Source organism: Anopheles aquasalis, chromosome 3 (genome assembly GCF_943734665.1).
Source record: "Anopheles aquasalis chromosome 3, idAnoAquaMG_Q_19, whole genome shotgun sequence".
NCBI lineage: Eukaryota > Metazoa > Arthropoda > Insecta > Diptera > Culicidae > Anopheles > Anopheles aquasalis.
In genome coordinates, this window is record NC_064878.1 from 62971199 (window position 1) to 62991048 (window position 19850).

At 49.8% G+C, this 19850-nt stretch overlaps 2 protein-coding genes across 6 annotated transcripts in view; one reads left to right on the forward strand and one right to left on the reverse strand.

The window, feature by feature from the left end:
• The window catches only part of LOC126577598 (high affinity cAMP-specific and IBMX-insensitive 3',5'-cyclic phosphodiesterase 8), a 403282-nt gene that overhangs the window by 339219 nt on the left and 44213 nt on the right, over positions 1–19850 (reverse strand). The gene's annotated exons all lie outside the window — the stretch shown is intronic.
• The window catches only part of LOC126577593 (DNA N6-methyl adenine demethylase), a 127221-nt gene that overhangs the window by 89599 nt on the left and 17772 nt on the right, over positions 1–19850 (forward strand). For 2 of the 3 annotated variants that reach the window (XM_050239342.1, XM_050239343.1), the window contains one exon: positions 18859–19365. In XM_050239342.1, coding sequence (XP_050095299.1) covers positions 18859–19365 — 507 coding nt within the window. Of the gene's footprint in view, positions 1–8263; positions 8282–18858; positions 19366–19850 lie in introns of all 3 variants that reach the window. The other variant, XM_050239344.1, reaches the window with a different exon arrangement.

Here is a 19850-nt window from a genome sequence, read left to right on the forward strand (position 1 = left end):
AAGGCACACACTCTCTCGGATCATCTTGCAGCCGAGGTGGTGCGCCTGATAAGGTATCCAACGGGCGGGCAGCATCACCACGTGCGGCCGCGAACACGACGGGAGTTGACGAGTATTTTGATGTCTTAATTAGCGGCCATCAGCTGGCAGTTGGTTGGCACATATCACTCCTTCATGCGCGCGGCTCCTTGACAGGTATCGCACGACGGATTGGCACCCCCCATGGGAGGGAATACCTTGACAACATCAAGCTGAGATGCCGGAGCCGGATGGCTATCTGTCTTTCGAACTCTCTCGAAAACCCATCGATCACCAACCCACCGCCACCTTATTATGCATATTCAAACGAAAGAGAAAACACAATTTAGCATTCCGTGAATGCGCCGCCGCCGAGCCGTCAATGCATTAGCCCGGCGGAGGGCCAGAGTGTCGTAAGAAGCCCGGACGTCGATACCGGAAGAAGAGGCTTCGAGGATTAGTCTCTGGGAGGGATGGGGAATGACTTTCCAATTAGCCCGATGTCTCACCAGTTTTATGCGACCGATTAGAGTATACTTAAAACAACGAATCGCCATCAGTCCCAGGAGAAGTAGCAGAGGATTTTTTTGTGTCGCAACGCACCGCTCGCTTGTCTCTTAGTCATCCGGGAGTTTGATGCAGTTTCCCAACTGAACTGCGTATCGCTCTGTTCCTAATGGACGTGGCCGCTTGGGTCCGGCATTCGTAAAAGGCTGCGAGTGCTGCTAGACAACAAAACATCGCGAGCGCGAACGTCATTTATCATCTTAGTTAAACCTTTCTTTCACTCGCGTTTTCTAAGGAGGAAAAAAGACGAGAAAAAAGGGGGAAAAAGTGAGGAAAGGAAGGGGGTCTGTCCAACCCGAGAGATGGATGGGGGAGTACGACTCCCGGACACCGGTGCGCGACATCATTCGTTAACGTTTTATTCATTTGCGTTGCCTTTCGGAGAGACGAGACGAGACGAGATTATGTCGCGCACACTGTTCCTCCTTTCATTCTTCTCCTTCTTCTTCGTCTTCCTTTTTCCCCCCTTTCCATCATCGTGATCCCTCACTACACCATCCCGTCATCATCATTACAACCATCATTAACGTCATTATTACTCGCGCGGTTCATGGGCGCTGGCTGGCCGGGCTCGGTATCCCCGTAGCCTTCCGACACACATAATGCTGCGTACAACCCGGCCGCGGCATGGCGTTCCATTATCGAATCCCGCCGGTTCCGTAATGAGGCATAATGGTAACGAGAAAGTGAAGGACACGCCGTGGAGGAGGAGGAGGAGGAGGAGGAGGAAGGCAATCAAAAGGAGTTAAAGACGCGTACGACGACGACGACGACGAGGTTGTTCTTCCCGCGATCTGCTGGCGTACGCGGGCCGTATGCTTCGTATTAATGGGTTTAATAGACTTTTCGTGACTTTCTGGTGGTTCCGATCCAAAGCCCAAGTCCAAGCTTGCTTCTTGTGATGGCCATAAAACCACCAGGACTGATTTTCTGAGGGTTCTGCTGTTGCTGCAGTGACTACGACGGTGACATTGTAATGATTTTTGGGAAAAAAACAATAAGTCAAACATTAAAGTTTATGGTGGCCCACGGTTCAAGTGGCCAGAGGGAGTGCTCTAATTAGATACGCCAGCGTGATATCGTTCTGTTCCTCCTGGGGCAACATCTTGTGCAGACGACAACGACAATCGCGCAAACGGCCAGAATGCGTCTATTCTATTTTAAGTAACACCGATCTCTCGCGCTCCCTCCCTCTAATGATCCTGGGTTCGTCTTGTTTTGTGTGTTGTGTTTATTCCCCGATGCTCGACTTCTCGGTGCCGAATGCGAAGTAATGCGTTCCTGACTCATCTTCCTGGTCGTTTTCTCCCTCTGCTTGGGTGTTTTTTGCACCGCGCGCGCGAAACTCGAAATGCCCCTGCGAGTGCAGCTGCCGTCTGGGCGTTATAGCGATGGTTGGGATTAGACATGATGGGCCATGATGGCATCGCGGCGCGGCCAGACACAGTAGTCACCGGTCCGGCGCGTTCTGTTTGTTGGCGTCCGAAAATAATTATAATCATAACAACTAATTTGAGACTGCAGTTGTCGCCCCGAACCAGCCCCAGAAGAGCGTGCATCTTACGGGTTTGCTGTTCTGTTAATTGCACCAAGATGTTTGCTCAACCGAGAATCGCGTTGGAAGACGTTAGTTTCGCATTGCATTTACAGTGACTAGCTGCTAGAGCTTTGCTAGTTGGTTTAATGTAATTTAAATTCTTTATTTAATGTGTTTTCACCGTAAACCATTTTTATGTCTCCAATGCCCGTTTTACAGTTTACGCAAACACTACGTTCTGGAATTCAATTTAAAAACACTGCCATTTGAAAATGTGTTTCCATTAACTTCTCCCACCACTCATAAATCATTCTCTCGTATCTCTGTTGTGAGATCCTGTTGTGTCGCCCTGTTTTGTGCTTTTAGTTAGTCGGCAGTTCAGTCGGCCACCAAAAAAACCCGTGCGATGCCATGACAGTTTGAGTGCCCGAGGCCGTTTGGCTATTATTATCGCACAAAATAAAATCATAAAACACCAGAAGTGAGGTGCCTGGGGCTACCAGGGAGGAGAGGAGGGCGGGTGCACACGTGAACATTCCCTTCCGAGAGAGTAAATTAGTGCAAAACTTGTGTGTGCGCGAGGGCGCGGAGACAAACTTGAAGATGGATGGATAGCGTCGCTCAACGCTGCGAGCGCTGCAGAAGACGACTACGACGAGTGACAACTTTTCCCATTTTTCATAATTTCCACCAACACTCGACGGCTCTACCCCCCGCCCTCTCTGCTCGTTGGGGTGGTTATGCTGTGGGCCGATGCTGTGCGGAAGAGCATTGCGAGCCTTAATTATGAAAGACGACCTGCCCTCACAATGCGAGGCCATTCTTCTTCGCCATTTTCTTTCGCTAATGTTTGTCTGTGAGTACGTGCGATCGGCTGTGGTTGTGGGTAATTGACTGTGACCCTGTCTGTCCTGATGCACCCCAAAACACCCCTCAAACGAGTGGTGAAGTGCTTCGAACAGAGCGGTACCCCGTTTAGAGGTTCATCCCCTGGAGGAGCATCGTGGTTGCTGTCCCATTGTCAGTCGTAGTGTTTGTCGTTGTAGAGGAATGTGGGGAGAGGTCTTTTACCGACTACTTGGCCCCTCTAATGATGATGGGTCGATCAAACCAAACCACCCAGAGACACACTGGCGTAAAGGAAATGGAAATTGACTTCGTCACTTCCCTCCGGTTCAGTCGGGCTTGCAATTAGAGAGAGAGAGACAGTGGAAGAGACACAATTTGAGACGCAAGGCAACCAAGAAACGGGTCACATTCAACGACGACCGCGACCACGAGCACATGAGGAGTGTATGTTGGGTTGTGTTGTCGTTATCGGGCTGCCCCAACATAACCCAATTAGCTCTTCTGGTGGTGGCGGCGGCGGCACGGGGACTCTGGAGCGGAAATGAACGCCACGCCGGCCACGAAACCGGGTCAAGCGCGCAGACTCCTCGCATCACGTCACAGCAGCGCGTGGTGTGCGCGGTTTCAAAACAATTTGGACCCCAAAAATCTCGTTGCATTCGCGTTTGCGCGAGAAGGCGCCTGTCTGATTGCAATTCCGTTGTTTGTCCTTCCGTTGGCACGTTCGTTAAAATGCGATTCCAACCGGAGAAACGAAGACATTCGCATATTTTTGCGCCACAAAAACTGCGGGATTGTTTTTGTGCTGCCGGTGCTCTCCAAAACGACGCCATTTGGATTTCGCTTTCGCACGCGGAATTTGTGTCCTTTGCTTCGTGAGACATCGTCACAAAGACCGAAATGGAGAAGAAGAGGAAGTGGCAGCTTGTGTCCGGCAGACACGAGACGAGTCGCCAAACTGCTGGCTGGCTGGCTGACTGGACCGTAATCAAGATAGCGAAAAATTTAATTATGCTAAATAAAACATAAAAATGATAATAACCTTCGCTGCACGCTGACCGGCAGCAGCAGCAGCAACAGAAGCAGAAGAAGCAAAAGCAATGAATTCTGGCTCCACATGGTTGGAACGAAGACGATGCCGGACATAAACGCAAGGTTGCAGCAGCAGCAGCAGCAGCAAGAACATACGCGAACGACGACGACGACGACGAACGAAAACACAGGCACGGCGACGACAATTTGGCTGTGGGACAAAAGAGAGACAGAGGAAAACAGAAGAACGGTCTTCAAGACATAAAACTCATGAAAAAACATAAATAAATGTTGAATCCAATCGGCAATGTATTCATGGGTGTATGGGTCTGTGTGTCTGCACAGGAGAGGAAATTGCAAAACGACGACGCGAAACGAATCGCGCGGGTCGAGAAGAGATTCGCTTGGCTGGAATGAGATTTACAATGGAGAGGCGCGCCAATGCTAAAGCTGAAGGGCAAGGCGCAGCAGCAGCAGCAGCAGCAGCAGCAACAAGACAAAAAAAAACGTGAAAAAATGCGGTGACTAGAGGGAGGGTAGGGAAGGGAGAGGTTGCACAAATGCGATAAAATGCGCTTCCCACCAGGAATGGCGATCGATTTTTGTGGTCGCGGGAAAATTGGTTATGCTGCACATTCGTTTTCCGCTGCCACTCTTGCACTCCACCAACCACCCGAAAACCCTTCTGCAGTGGTGCGGTTGTGTAAGAAAAGGGCAATAAAAATGTAGGATGGGCACAGGATGAAGCACAAGGGAAGGGTAGAAAATGAGAGTAAAGAAAACGGAAAGAGAATCACCGAGATAAGAAGCCGGAGCTGGAGACGTGCACACACTCACTCGTGAGGATGATTTTCGGGAAGATAATAAAAGTCTGGCTCCCAAAAAAAATATGACCAGACGGGAGAGTTGGCGAAGGCGAAGGCGAAAAATGAGAAGAAAAAAATAGTAAGAGACGCGGCGCACAAACAGGACAGTGAAGAAGACGGGACGGAAGAAGTTGAAAATGAAATCCTTAAACGAAAACGGACGGCAACGGGAAATGGAATTGATAAGAAGCTGGTGGGCATGAGAAACACAAAAGAAATTGCGAAACCCGGGAAGAAGCAGCAAATTACACGTAAGCAATTTGAGAATCTAATAAAACCAAAGCGAATGCAGAAAGGGAAGAAGATACGGAAGGAAGAAACGAAGAAGCAACGAAATGTCAAGCGAGCAAAAGATAAAGAACTAGCGAGCAAAGTTTGGTTGATGAAATTTGACAAAGAAACGGACCGGAATGCAACGCAATCTTTGCAAAATGATTTTTAGAAACATTAATCGACTGCACCTTCGGCGTACAGTGAAGTGAAACATTTAAGAATTTATTGATCTCTCCGATTCTGGCCACAAAGCTCCGACTTGACGGGCACGAGCATCACGGCTTGCGTGATTGATGAGCCCTCGAGGAGACGCTTGATGGGCAGCACTCCGGGCAGCACTTCATAGAGCCGGGGCTTGCATTCTTCTGTCAGATTTGCATCTTCGTCCAAACAAACCATTTTCCTTTTTTCATCTGCCTCAGACACAAGCACAGACACACTCGGAGGTCATTCCGGTGAGGTGCAACGTGCAACGTCTTTCCATCAGCATCATCGCGATCGTGGCTGCTTTTATGCTGCGCCAAGTTAGGCGTGGACCTGCCCTGGTGTGAGTGCACCATGGGCGTTGTATGATTTATATGTTTTAATCAAAATGATTTATATTACCTCAAGCACCTCCAGCACGCACACATGCATGCATACTTGGGCGCTGCTCGAACATTCTTGAAATGGAAAGTGTTGAATGGAAGTGCTCGGCGCAGCATCAGCTCGTTTATGATGATGGGCGTTGTGAGCTGTGGAAAGTTAAATATGATGCCCCTGTCCGGTGAGGGGGGAAATTTATTACCGAAATTATTAGTACGCCCCTCGTCGCACCCTTCACTGTCCAGAGATCACGCGAGAAAAGAAAATTACCTTTCGAAGTGGAAATATCTTTTCATAAAAGTCAAGATTCTCCAGCGTCAGCGTTTGATGAATTGCAGAACCTTGATCTCTCTCTCTCTCTCGGACGATAGTTTTCAATTGTTGTTCGCTCAGGACGTGTAATGGCGGTCCTGACCTGAGAACGAGAACTTCAAGACTTCCAACGTTTCATTACAAGCGCTAACTAGAATCGAGTGGCTATGTTGAGAACGTTGTACCCTCGTTGTTACCTTCTCTAATCCCCCACTAATTAGCCACATGCCGCAAGGGGCAGAAGGAGTTGTTTTTTCGGGAGGATAATTGTTCCGAAAAGACATAAAAAAAATCCCCCTCCCGGCAACCAATCGCGAGCGCGCGCGATTCACGTAAGACGAGAAAACCTCTTAAGTCTCTTATTTTGCCAATTAAATCCTTTTCGCTGTTTCAGGTCCTCCGAGCGCCCTTCCCTCGACCTGCCACTACACGGAAGCTAACGAGCTAGTGTAACTCCCTTCCCCGGGGCCCTCCTTTTGGCCACCCAATCCGAGGGATATTTATTTTCATTTTATTGCTCCGCTACTAGAAACTAGCGACCAGCAGCAGCAGCAGCAGCAGCATTAGCAGCTTCCTTAAAACGCCTTTTACTACATGCCGGTGCCTAGGCCTATACCGATTCCCACCGAATCCACTAGCAGAGGGCACGAGAGGCAGCCACGGACGTCGATTTCTCGGAATGTCCTCCACTCACCGCCTCTCCACCAGCTGCGTACTTGTGTCACCGAGTAAAAACCTGTTGGATCTTTGTGGTGCTGCTGCTGCTGCTGCTGCTGTTGTTGTTTTATGCTGGTGGCTTTTGTGTTTTATGTTACCCCCTCTGCCCATTATGCTACCGCGCCACTATGTCGCCTCTAATGCTTGTCACAAACCACCTCACCAAGCCCTCCTTCAAGTGGTGGTGAGAAAGCGAAGGAGCTTTCCATGATGTTCCCTTACGTACGTTATGTACCTTCGCGTCCCCCTTTCTTTCGTGTGTCTTATCAAGCACCCCTTTTTCCAGAGGGGTGTGTGTCGTGCCACCGAGCCGTGTTTTAATGACGGTTAATTCTGCTTCTTTTTTTTGTTTCTCTACCTCGTTTGCTGCTACTGCGTTGTTGTTCGGATTCCATTAAATTGGAATCCTAGCAGGAGATTGTGGCGGCTCGTGGGACTTTGTTAATTGTTTGATTAGCGACTGGTTCGCTCGAGCGACTCGTTCTCTTCGATTTGCTGCTCGCATGCGATTCGCTTCCTGCTCTAGCGGTTGGATTATGTCATTTGCTGGGTGATATAAGAAGAGTTCGAAGGGAATCGACTTCAAACTCCAACAAGACAACGCTCTCTACCACCACAAAGAATGTCTTAATCATCCTGCTCTCTGGCACAGTACAGCATCCTTTTTAAAGACCAAACATCCTTCGAATCTACCTCGTAAACACGCTCCTGATGCATTCCTTCGTCAGCCGCGAGGTGTCAAGAAGAGGGGCGAAACTTTTCCAAACATTCCACCCGAAAAAAAAAACTCAAAAAAGTGACGATAAATGCCACCCCTTGCGCCCGCAATTCGTTACGATCCGCCCCGTCTTATCATCGCCTTCGCGCTGATTAGGCAATTAGCGAACCGGCGAGTCATCTCAGAGGGACTCGAAAGGACGAAAAGGGACGAAGCGCGCGTCAGTGTTGGAGTGGAATTGGATAAAAGAAGTTAAAGTAGCGCCCGCGTGCCGCTTGTAAAAATGGATCCCACAGTAGGGAAAATCAAAACACCGCCCCAACCACCAACGAAACCACGACGGAGGGGTCGGAAGGTGGGCGAAGATTCTGCGAAAAAGTCTTGGGGTGTGGCCGAAGGTGTGGGATTACGGTTGTACCGAGTGTCTAGAAAGTTTGTCCTGCCACTTGCGTTGCGACTTCGAGAGTAGAAGAAGTAGAAGTAGAGGAAGAAGAATAAGTTACAGACTGGAAGGCACTCGAGGAATTTCGTTAACACTGTGGCTGCTGACGACCACCAGCGATACGAATTTTCGTGGCTTTTCCGGCAGTGTCGAGCCTAAATTACGCGCGCCTTTCATTCATTAAATTCTGACGCCTGGTCGCCCGGTGGGAGGAATGGGAAATTATCGTAAATTGTGCCATCGGTTTTATGCTGCTACCGTTTTATGCCTCCTGCTCCTCCTCCTGCCTGCCTGCTGGTACTAATGTTGTCTTTTCTTTCTCTCTTTTCTTTTCTTCTCTCCTCCAGGTAAGCGACAAAAAATCGGTTAGTGGGCCTTTTGGAAAATGAGCCATTTTCCTGGTTCTTTCTCTCTCTCTCTCTCTGGTATGATAAGATAAGTAAGATTGCCGGCCAAGCTGAAACGCTGCTTCCGCTTTAGTGGTGGCTGCCTCAAATGAATGTTTCCAAACTCAATTTATGCCTCGATTTCCGTTAGCACCACCAGGAAGGGGCTGGTAGCCAGCAACGGGAGTTAATTGCACTCCACGCTGTTGTGCAGCACGCTTACGGTTTGCAATTTAAATTCCAAAACTGCATCGCACCGTGCAAGTTCAATCCGTGGCCTGCATTCGCCCCCGCACTCGCACCACGCGAAGAGAGCGAGAAATTGGCACGCCAGCCAGCTAACCAGCCAACCAAGCAGCATCTGTTTTGATAAATAATTCAACAATCCAGCCCCCGCTCCTGCCTAACAATCTCTTGCCACCAACACCACCAGCGTATCACGATCACGGGTGTAAAAAGCAATTTAGATGCACTCGGAACGGGAGGTGGGGACACCTCCGGCGAAAAGACGACGAGATATACTACGGTTTGCACTGGTCCCGGCCCCGGTTCAAAGGAAACGTGTGCCAAATGGAGAAACTGCGTGGAAGAACCAGGAAGCAGCAGCAGCCTGTGTGGTGGTGGTAATGGTGTTGGTCCATAAAAACCATAAACCACCGTTGGCGGCAGTGGTGCACTCTCTTCTGCCTTCCCCCGAGAAAGTGCATCTCGCGCGGTGCATCATCGCGCGAATTGCGAGGTGAAAGTATGCAGATATGTCTGCGTGTTTGTGCTTCGTGACCACATGTGACCGCGCAACAACAGGGACGCTCTGGAAGTGTTGATGATGTTTACTCGACGGCCACGGATGCTGCAATATGTTTACACATTCGCCGCCCCATCGCCCCAAATGAGGTTGCTACCTGAATTCCACGATATTTCGTCGGGCATTTTATCGCCAAAAAGCATTCCTGGGCACTCTCAGATATCAGCATAAAGTTGAAATGGACAAAAAGTTCTCTACTTAAAGGTTAATCCGATAAGTCTTCTCCAGACTCTGGCTTTTGTCAGCGCCGGCATTAATCAAATCTTTTGCAGTCAAGCACCTGACCTTACCTTGGCCAATTTTTGCATTTTGCCGGTTGCGACCATGAGGATTTAGCAAAAAAAAAAGACCAATCGGAAATGCACCATAAACTAGCATATACTAGGCCACAAAAATCCCATGAATACCAATCGCGCTCATCACGGAATTGGTCAAATCGACCGAAAAAAGAAATAGAAATCCCCTTCCTCGTGTTGGCTGGCTGGGAGCGCATAAACAAGTTCTCACCATGATTGCTAGCAAATCACGAATCCGCCTACGCACGCCCAGCGAGTCGCCGAGTTGAGGTGTTTTGGCAAAAATATTAATGAACGTCTGAGTGTGACCCACGTTCGCTGTGTGCTGTGCGGCTTGTGTGGAATGTCGTGGCCACGACGTTTGTCTCAAGGCAACACCTTTTTCCCAGGCGCGTCCACTCCCGGAATGCGACGTCACAGTTATGTCAACGACGAAGAAGACGTCGCCACCACTCGAGGACGCAGCCAACGAACATCATCATCATCGTCGTCGTCGTCGTCGTGGTGGCGACTTGCGAATCGATCGATCGATGTGTTCGCCTTCCGGTGTTGCGTCCGGCTGGCCAGCCGTTATTTTTAGCCATTTCTCGTTTCCTTTTGGATGGGGTTTTCCACCCCCCAGGCGTGTTTGTGAGTATGCACATCGATCCAACACCAATGCTCATCGGAAGAGGTTCAAATGAGTCACTGGTCTGGTGCCTGCCTCAGTGTTTGACATTGTAGTAGATCCAGCGTTTTTGTCGCCTCGATGCTCCATTTTCCATTTATGCAGTCATCATGCTTCCCCCGGGCTGGTGGTCTTTTTTTGCAATTCGTTTCCATTTCCACCAGTTGCTGCTGCATACATGAGTGTTTGTTGTGACCGGGAAATTGGCTCGCAATCAAATCTGACGAACAAAAAAAAAACCGAAATCATTCGCCATAGCTCCACCATCGTGTGTGCTTGTGTGTTTGTGGGGGTTGACTATTAATTGACAAACAAGGCGACGCGTCGCAACCTGTTTCCGGATCTGCACCGCAGCTGCTGCTGCTGGTGGTGTAGCAATATCGGTATCATCGGCATCAGATTGGTGTGTCACCTTCGTGTGTCTATCGCCGCACTCTCGACACACGATGATGATGATGTCATGAGCCACCCTGGGGCGGGCTGGTGTCCGAATCGAATATGAAATGCAGATCAATACTCCACTCCACTTTGTGGTGAGCTGAAGTGCAAACTTGACCTCTCGATGTCCTGTTTCATTGCTTCAACTGATGCTTCTGGTAATGATTAGCGATAATTCGATGTCATTATGCGGTTAATAGAAAGTGAATGATGATATCATTTTCATCATCAGCAGCAAGCATCAAGGCATGCAGCTAATGATTGGAGTGACGTTTCATGATAAGCAAACAAATGCCACCGAACGATTCATTACCGAATAGCGCAGCACAAGACTGTTGATTCCATTTGCAGGGCATTCCATGCCAGTTCCACACAGAGACAGGCACAGCACGACACGATGATAGACAGACAGGCCTCGATAGCAACAGCAGCATCACGCGAATCAATTGATCGCCCTAGCGCTGGCGCTGGCGCTGCTGCTGCTGCTGCAGGTGCTCATTGACATAACAAATATGTTGCGGCCTCCACTCCGTCCACCCCCTCAGAAAGGGGTGGCTGGCAGCACCCCCGAAAATCCGCCCGCGAAGCAACACGTGAACAAACCGTGAACGGAAGTGGCAATCAATTTGAAACCAATTTTCGGAACCAACCGTTCCTCCCTCTCTGGGTTGCACGATGATGATGATGATCGCGTGTCATCGCCGGTTGCTTGCTTGCTTGCTGAGTGTGTCTGTTTATGTATGCGCTCGTGGTGGAGGCGCCGTCCGTGGATGACACACGCGATAGAGTTGTGATGGAAGCATCAGAGCACCAGACACCAACCGTTCGTTCGATGATGATGCGCGCCTGACGTCTGGTTGCTCCCTTCTCATTCCACCATCACCGCACCCGAAAAACCATGCACAACGATACACACACCGCGAACGTGAATGAATCGGACGTTCGCTCGGGTGGAAGTTCGGGGTAATCAATGAATGACGAGGCGACGACTGGTGGCTGGTGTCGCGACCGGTGCCGCTTGCACTCTCACTCATTGATACGCGCGCGAAACGCGTTGGCGCCGCCCGCGAAGAGCGCAAGCGAAAAAGATTAAAATAATATTATGCAAGGAGCGAAAGCAGAAAAAACGGCACACAACACGCACAACATAACAGCGCATAACACCACCCCACCAGCCGTGCGCGCGAATTCGATTCGAACAAAAAAGCACACGGAAAAGCACGACGAACGAAATGCTGGAGAGAACGTCAGCACCACGTTGCACGCTGTTGCACCGGCGCAGCGGCAGTCCATGCGAAATGCAGTCCTCGCTGTTCGCTGCATCGTCTCCTCGGTTCCTCGGTGGCTCGGTGGTTCGTCGGTGGATTCGTGAATGAAATGGAACCGACCACCAATCGAGCATTTTAAGCCTTTCCGAGAGGGAGGGTTGATGCGTGTTGTGGTTTTAACACCAGCCGTAGGAGGGTGGCGGTGGTGCTGGGGGGGCTCGTTTGCCATCAATTAAAATATTCATCGGACGCACACCCGGCACCATGCACCATGCACCATGCGGTGGAGGCACGTAACTGTGTCATTTCTTCCTCTCTCTCTCTCTCGCTTGGTGTCGCTTTATTCGATCATCACGATGCGGTGTTGATGATGATGGTGATGATGATGGTGGTGGGACATATTTTTGGGAGGCAGACAGACGGGAGGAGATTTCGATTTTCACTTTCAATATTGCAATTTGCGGACACGCGACACACGTGCCCTGGACCACGGGAGTACTCACGCCGAACCGACCGCGCGCGATCAGCTGGTTGGTTGACGGATGTTAACGATTGGGTGCACGGTGGTTGCGTTCGTTAATGCCGCGCGTTGTGGTTTTTTTTTGGTGGGAACGAGGGTCACTCAACTGAACCCAATTCGTTTATGCTCGTTTATGGTCATTTATGTCCGGCCTACGGCGACAGGAAGATGAGGAAAAGGATCAAGCTTCAGGTTCATTCATAATCTCGACCGTAACAGAGGCAGATGAATGAATTAGAGGAAAGTTTTTTTTTTCAATGCGAATGTTGAGTCCTTCGTCCTTTTTCGGGAAATCGTTGGTGGTCCTGGGTCTAAAAAGGCAAAGTTTGTGGCCCTTTGGCTACCCGTGGAACCCAAAAAGAAAGTCTCAAGATAAGACGGTTACGGTGCTACTGGTTTGTGGACGGTAAGTTGGCCCGTACGCTAGCATCGTGCCTTTTATTTCGTGTTTAGCATGCCCTTTAGATGAAAGAAGAAGAATTAGGGCAGAAAAGCGAAGAAGTAAAAGAAAAACAAACAACAAGGGATCCCTTGTTTTGGTCCCAGGGAATCGAGTCGATTGACCGGAACGCGCGATTCCTATTCTTGCCTAGAGGGCGCGGTCTACGGTGTCTGGCGAGACTCTGCCACGGTATAGAGGGCTTTCCCCAGGATTATGCCACTCTTCCATGCCTCTGTCTCGGTCTGTCTGGTCACTTATCCTAGCCCCCCGAGGGGTGGTTGTTGGGATCGACCGCCAAAAAGTTTCGTCCCTTTTCTTTGGAATGGACGCGCTACCGGTTATTACCGGATCTCGTCGCTCCTTCGCCGTGTTCTTCGTTGCTGCTTAATGTGGCGGCAGAAAGGACGCTCGCTGGCTGGATAAGGCTGGTCAGAGGCTGGGGAAACCGAAAACAACCAAAAAAAGGATGCCCATTAAAATGGGCGAGGAGAGTCCCAAGATCCTCTCTTCTCTCCGTCCCTTGGCGTGTTTTGTGTTGGCCCCAAGACCAACAGGTTTCGGACAGTGGAGCATTTCGCAAGACTCGCTAGCCGCTTCGGCTTTAAACTCCATCCTGGGTGCGTTCTGCGGTGATTTTGGGTTTTTTTTTTCTTGTTCTAGGGCTGGAAGGAGAAACCGTTAGAAGGTTCACTGTTCTGCCAGACCGGAACGCGCCTTAAAGTGAGCTGCGCGCCCCTTTTTGCCCCCGTTCCTGGTTGAAAAAGTTCGAATTGCTTTCTGCCACCCTCGCTGTTTTTTGTGTTGTTTTTGATGACTTGGCATAAGGGAGCGGAGGGAACTCCGCTATAACTCCAGCCAGAATGGCCAGAAACAAACTCTGAAACAACGGGCGGTGATTCTTGGGAGGAAGGAGGGCTGTGTTCTGCGTGTTGTTGCTGCGTTTTGTTAGATCGATATCAACAACGCGTGCCACGCCGGCCCTCCTTCACCTCCATCTTCTCCTTCTGAGACAAACGCCAGCTGTGCCATGCGGCCAACATCGACGGGAACCGAGGACCGACGTTGATGATGATGGGCTTCACCTGTTCTAGTTGTTATGACAGCTAATGACCTTCCGCTTGAGGCGGGTGCCTAGGGCATTTTCCTGTGCGTGCGTATGTGTGCGTCTTCGTAAATGTCTTGTCTTTTGTGAGCTTGTGTGAAGGGAAGCAAGTTTTGTGCAAAACTTTTGCTCTATCGAAAACCGATGCTCATTCCGTTGCCCAGCCCAGCCCCATTGTGTTGCCATTCAAGGACGAAATGATAAATAGGTGATTAATTTACGTTCTCGATCGCTTTTGTTGTCAGACAGACCCACAGAGGGTGACAGAGGAAAAGTCCTTCGATGAGGTTCTCTTTTTTTGTGCTAAATTATGCATCCCAAGGCCAAGAAGAGCTACTGGCCAGAATGGGCGCTTTTTGTGGGGACATGTGTGACATGTGACTCGTCTACGACCACCACCGTGAATCAGGTCACCGCCACACGGTAACACTTGTTTGTCATAAACGACATGACCTAAAATGAGCTCGAGAGACCCACTCGCATTGACCCTCGGGCACTCCGGCAAGCCAAATAGTTCGCCGGCGTGCAAGAAGGGATCATTAGGAAAGAGGAACGCCCCAACCTCGGCAGCCGCATAAAAAGAGAGGGGAGCTGTGACAGGACAACCGCGTCAAGGCGGATGATGAATGATGTCTCGCAAATACTTGGACTTCGATTAAACAAAAGAGAAACGCATCGCCATTCGCCATCATGAAATCAGTTTTACTTTGGGATCATTAGTGGCCCCCCAACTGGAGCACGTATGTGTTGTGTGCTGTAAGTGAAGTTGACCCCCCCTAATGATGGAGAATGGATAGAAAGAGCGAGAGAGACAGAGGACCATCATTAGAATCGAAAATATTTACCTTTTCGGCTGTATCACCACTCGACGAGCGGCCAAATCATGGTCTCCCCCCCTCTCGAGTGTTATCGAGGGTTATGCTGAGGAACACAGCCGCACGCCCGGAGTAAATGGACCAAGGAATCAGCGCCAGCGCCCCTATGCTGACGCGCGCACACGTTTCCTGCGCTAATGAGCCCCCTCGTGGGGCCTCCATTGGTTAGAAAATATCGTTTCCCGATCATTAGCGACCAAAGCAGGGGGCATTAGCAGGAGAAGAGGGACTCGCACACACCCTTATCGAGCTGGCAAGGTTTTTGTTGTTTGTTTTCCTGCTCTCAGCAACGTGGTTAAAGGGGCTGGTAGTGGTGCTGGTTTTACATTACATTTCATTTACCTTTTTTGTGTGATTTTAACAGTACATTCCCAACATCCAGATCCTTGCGATGTTGATATGTTTCTGTTGCTGAAAAGTTGCGAGTTAATTACACCAAAAAGTGAACAGAACTCTCCCTGCCTCTACTCTACTCTGCCATCGGTTAACGCTCCTTGTTTTGGATAGTTCAAACCTGGCTTTCCCTTGCACCACACAGCACGATGTTGTTGTGAAAAGCTCAACCTCAAACCACCATGCACGTAACATTGAACATAATTAATGACTTTCGAACTACGGTTTGCTGACAAGCAACGACACAACGTCGACGGTGACGAAGATGTCAAGGACGAGATCAGCAAGAGGTTGCTCGAAATGATGAAAAGTTGTTTGCCACAAATTGTGACAACAAGTTGCTCTAAGGGCGGGCCATTTCATGTAACAAATGTAAGAGAAGAACGAACCAAAAATAAAATAAAAAAATGCGAATCCTTTTGGTCGAGGAATACTAGGCGCTTTCCCCCGGGGATGGGTGGTAGTTTCTACCGGCTCATTGCGAACTTTCAAAAACAACATTTTCGGAGAACCCTGGGAAAACCAATTTCGGGCGCACAGGCAGGGTAGTTTACCTAATTTCCGTCATTTTGCTCCCAGCTCCCCACTTTGACGAGAAGAAGAAGTGTGATTGTGCTTGTTACTGACCAAAGGGGAGGGAGGGGCTGACGTCGAGCCATTGATCGTGAGTTCGCCTGCGTTGTCGACGCAAAATTCTAATCAAAAGTTCTCCAGCGCTCTGCCGTTCGAGAGGAAGTAATTAGAATTTGCTGCGCTCGCGCACCCAGGAGTAGAGGGAAGATGAGGGGTGGTTACGCGCCGTTTGGTATGCAAATTCAGCAATCAGCATCAACCAGCCAGCCAAAGGCAGCACATGATATGATGTACCTTGGTTCGCTGTTGCCTCGTCATCATTCAATTTGTACCAGGCAGGACCCAGGCAGCCGTGGTGAGAAGCCTATCAACGTTTCGTCATTTCTCTTGCTTACCCAGCATACACTGGAGGATGTGCTGACAAACTATTTTTATAAAATGAGAAAAAACAAAAACGGTTCCACCCTCGGATGGCGAACCGGTGAAAGCGTGCCAGGGAGGGAAGCAATCAAGGAAGAAATGGTTGTTTACATTGGTCTCCCATCGTTGAAGATGATGAAGATGCGATCCATCAAGCGATGATGGTAGCGGCGTACAGCCAACAATAACCACACCCCACACAAACCCACACAATCGCTCTAGAATGGCTTGGAATGGCTCCCGCTGTCGAATGCAAGATGGCGCCACCGGATGGGCGCACACGCGGACGTTCTAGTCTCAAAATTAGCAGGCCCGGGGGCATCCATCATCCTGCGGGGTGCGCAGCATCATCATTTTCGCTTGCAGTTTGCCATGAGGGAGACACGCTCTCGGTCCTGCTGATGCTCCACCGACGGAACCGACCGAATGTTTGTTGGTTGGCTCATCAAATAGGAGCCGTCTGACGATAGGTGTTCTTCGGGCAAACCGGGCGGTATGTGGTTGCTGTTGGTCACCTAAAATTTGCTATCAAAGCAGTTGATGATGATGCAAACACCGAGCCACAGTATGCGGGTAGTTGGTACACCTGAGTAGGAATTTGGAGACTCTCTCGTGCAGGATAATCTATTTATTTTTAACATTTACCAACACAAACTAGGCTCTGTGGTTGTTTGGTACTTCCGGGCAGCACCACCTACGATCCGCTTCCTTAGATCTCGTTGTATTTATCTTCGTGAAAAGCGTGTGAACGTGGCACTGTATTGTCACTAGCAAACGCAGCAAGCGCTGTCGCAGGGGAACACAATCTAAAGAGTGAGAGGATGGCGGCCATTTTGCCTCGAAAACCGAGCGGGAGCACCATTCTACACACATCGTTGACTCCTTGCCCTGACCAAAACTCATTCCTCGCACGAAATGTCATGTCCATAACTTCACTTACCGTCGGTCTGGGTGTCGGTTTGCGTCTAATGCACGCCGAAAGTGTTGCATCACGCGTCCCAGGGGTGGTGGTGGCGTGTTGAAATTGATTGCAGATGAAATTAATGGTCCGTAAAAGTCAAATTTTCGCCCAAAAACATTCCCTGTCACCCTGTGCCTAATGTACCATCGCATGTGCTGCTGTTGCTGCATGGAATGGGCGGGCATGCCAGGCCCACTATGTTCCCAAACGACGGAGGTGTAAGTGTGTGCAGCGGCCGTGCTCGGTGCCGCCTCGATCGAGGTTCAATTTGACCCCATACACCGCCCCCTTCCCTTTGGTCCCTTCCGTCGGTCTAAAACCCAGGCTATGGCATGGCATGTGGGGTCTCTGTGTGTGCCAGTGTCGAAGCCAAGATAACGGATGAATAATAACGATAATTAAAGGCGTGCAAAGGCGTCTCGGGGGTCCTTACCTCCGCACACTCTTTGGGCCAAAGTCTGGGAACGTCTGGGATGTATTTTTATCGAACTCCCCTCGTCCGCCCAACTCCGGGAGTCCTCCTCTCTGCTGACGATGCAACAGCGCACATTGTGCACTGTACGTGTGTTTGTGGCACACCAAGAAGAGTGCGCCAACTTGGAACTTCTTCTCGAAAGACGCCACGACCAACGACCAGCGACCGGCGATGGTTGCATTGTGCGTTTCGTGCACTTTCTGCGCTTGCGGACCTCGAGAAGCAGAAATGGCGAATGCCACCCCCACTTAGTGCTCTGCTGTGACTCAGCAAGGATCAGTGGATGGCGTGGTGGAGCGAGCGGTGGTGCTGAAATGAATTGTTATTAATACCATTAATTAGTATTTACTATTATTAGATACGCCACGATGATAGGGGAGGAAGTTAGTGCTAGATGCTGCACCACCCAGAGAGGCCAAAGTGCTCCTTGCGGAGTCTTAGTTTATAGTTTTCCATTCTCTTTCTTATACAATCACCCTCCTCGCTCGCTCGCTTGATGAAGGAAATGGCTGGCAATATATATACATTTGTCCCCATTTCTACCGCGACCCGGTCGACCAAACCGCGCGAGCCAGCATAAGACAATTGCGACTCCCTCTGAGGTAGCTCACGGATCGCGCCGTTGAAAAATTATAATTTAATAACAAATAGCTCCGCTCCGTGAAAACTATAAATTTTCATTTGCGCACTCCCTATGGTTATGGTGCGAAAGTAATGGCGTTGCAATGGCGCGGGGTGTTGTGGTGGTCCCTGCACATCGTGTAGGAGTTTGGCAGCAAAAAGGGCTAATGTATGGCATCGTAAAATTGCGGTAAAAACCGTTGGCGTTGCCGGCTTTTCGCGTAGGTTGTGGTGCTATAGAGGCAGCAGCTCAATGCTAAGCTGGTGGTGATGTAGTTAGGAAATATATTGCTAGTTTTGATAGATTAATGTTTGGTTGAATGCAATAGGAAATTTAACATCTCTTGAGGAACCACTAAAGCGTGCTGAAGGTTGAGGGTGAGGAAGGAGATCGGATGGAAATCGATGCAAAGCATTTGAATTCCACATTTGCTTTTTGCCATGAACTTGGTTTATTGCGTTTCTTGGGGTGAAAGTGGAATTTGCGCCCCCTTGAGGTTGAATTTGTTCCAGCACTTTCCCCGAGTCAACATTAACATTCTCGTTTAGAATTTACAGCCATCCTTAACGGCAAATCACATAGCAAAAGCATTGAATAACGTATTGCTAGTATAATCACAAATTGTAGCAGAAGTGATTTGTTGACTTTAGTACTAATGAATTACCTTTTCGTGCTTTTTCCTTTCTCTCTCCACAACAGAGTGGCCGTGGTCGTAAGGCACTGAATCTTGGAGCAACACCGAAGAACGTACCGCAGAACGCAGCCGTCAGTCCGGCGCCGGCTTCGCTTCCGCATCCATCACCGAACACAACCAGCGGTGGTACACCTTCGACACCAAATGCGGTGCAGGTGCCCCAGCAGCAATCGCAGCAGCAGCAACAGCAGCAGCAGCAGCAGCAACTGGTGACCGTCTCCGGTGCCCAAACCAGCACACCAGGAGCAGCAGTCTCGGCCGCGACCTTGCTAGGCCAGAGTCAGCATCAGCACCAGCAACATCAGCATCAGCAGCAGGCGCAACTGCAACAGCACCTAGCTCGCCATCCCCCTATACCAGGCGCTCCACCCCCCGGAGGAGGGGGTCTTCAGCAGCAACAGCAGCAGCAGACGGCGCAGCATCAGCAGCAACAACACCTGACCACGCAATCCATCGTGATCAAGAACGAAACCGCCAGCGACACGATGAAGGATCAACCGCAGCAACCGATGGTAAGTTTGCGCTTAAATTTTCCCAGAAAAAAAAACACACTCAAAAGCAAGTTTTAACATGCAGAGCACATACACCGTGCACTCTCACCCATTAACCAAAAGGGCGCCCCGCGGATAATTGGCTGAATCGGATAAAAGCCGCCGGATGGATTATTGAGGCAAAGTTTGCCAAGCGCCCGGGGATTGTGGGCGGACAGAAGTTTAAAAAAAAAAGTAATCCCCAAACTCCAAACCAAACTCACACCAACACACACGCGCGCCCAAAGTCCTTTTGTGAAAGTGAAAATCCTGCTGCAGTTTGGTCGCGATCGCTGAGGTAGAAGATCGATATCCCGAAACTCTTCCTTCTGCCAGCATCCAGCTCCCACCTCTATGTGTATGTGTCTGTGTACTTTCAATTAAAAACTTGATTATACTTCCTCCTCCCTAGCTCCCTCCCAGTCAGTTAAGCTAATCGTTTCGGGCGGAGCAGGGAGAAGGACTCT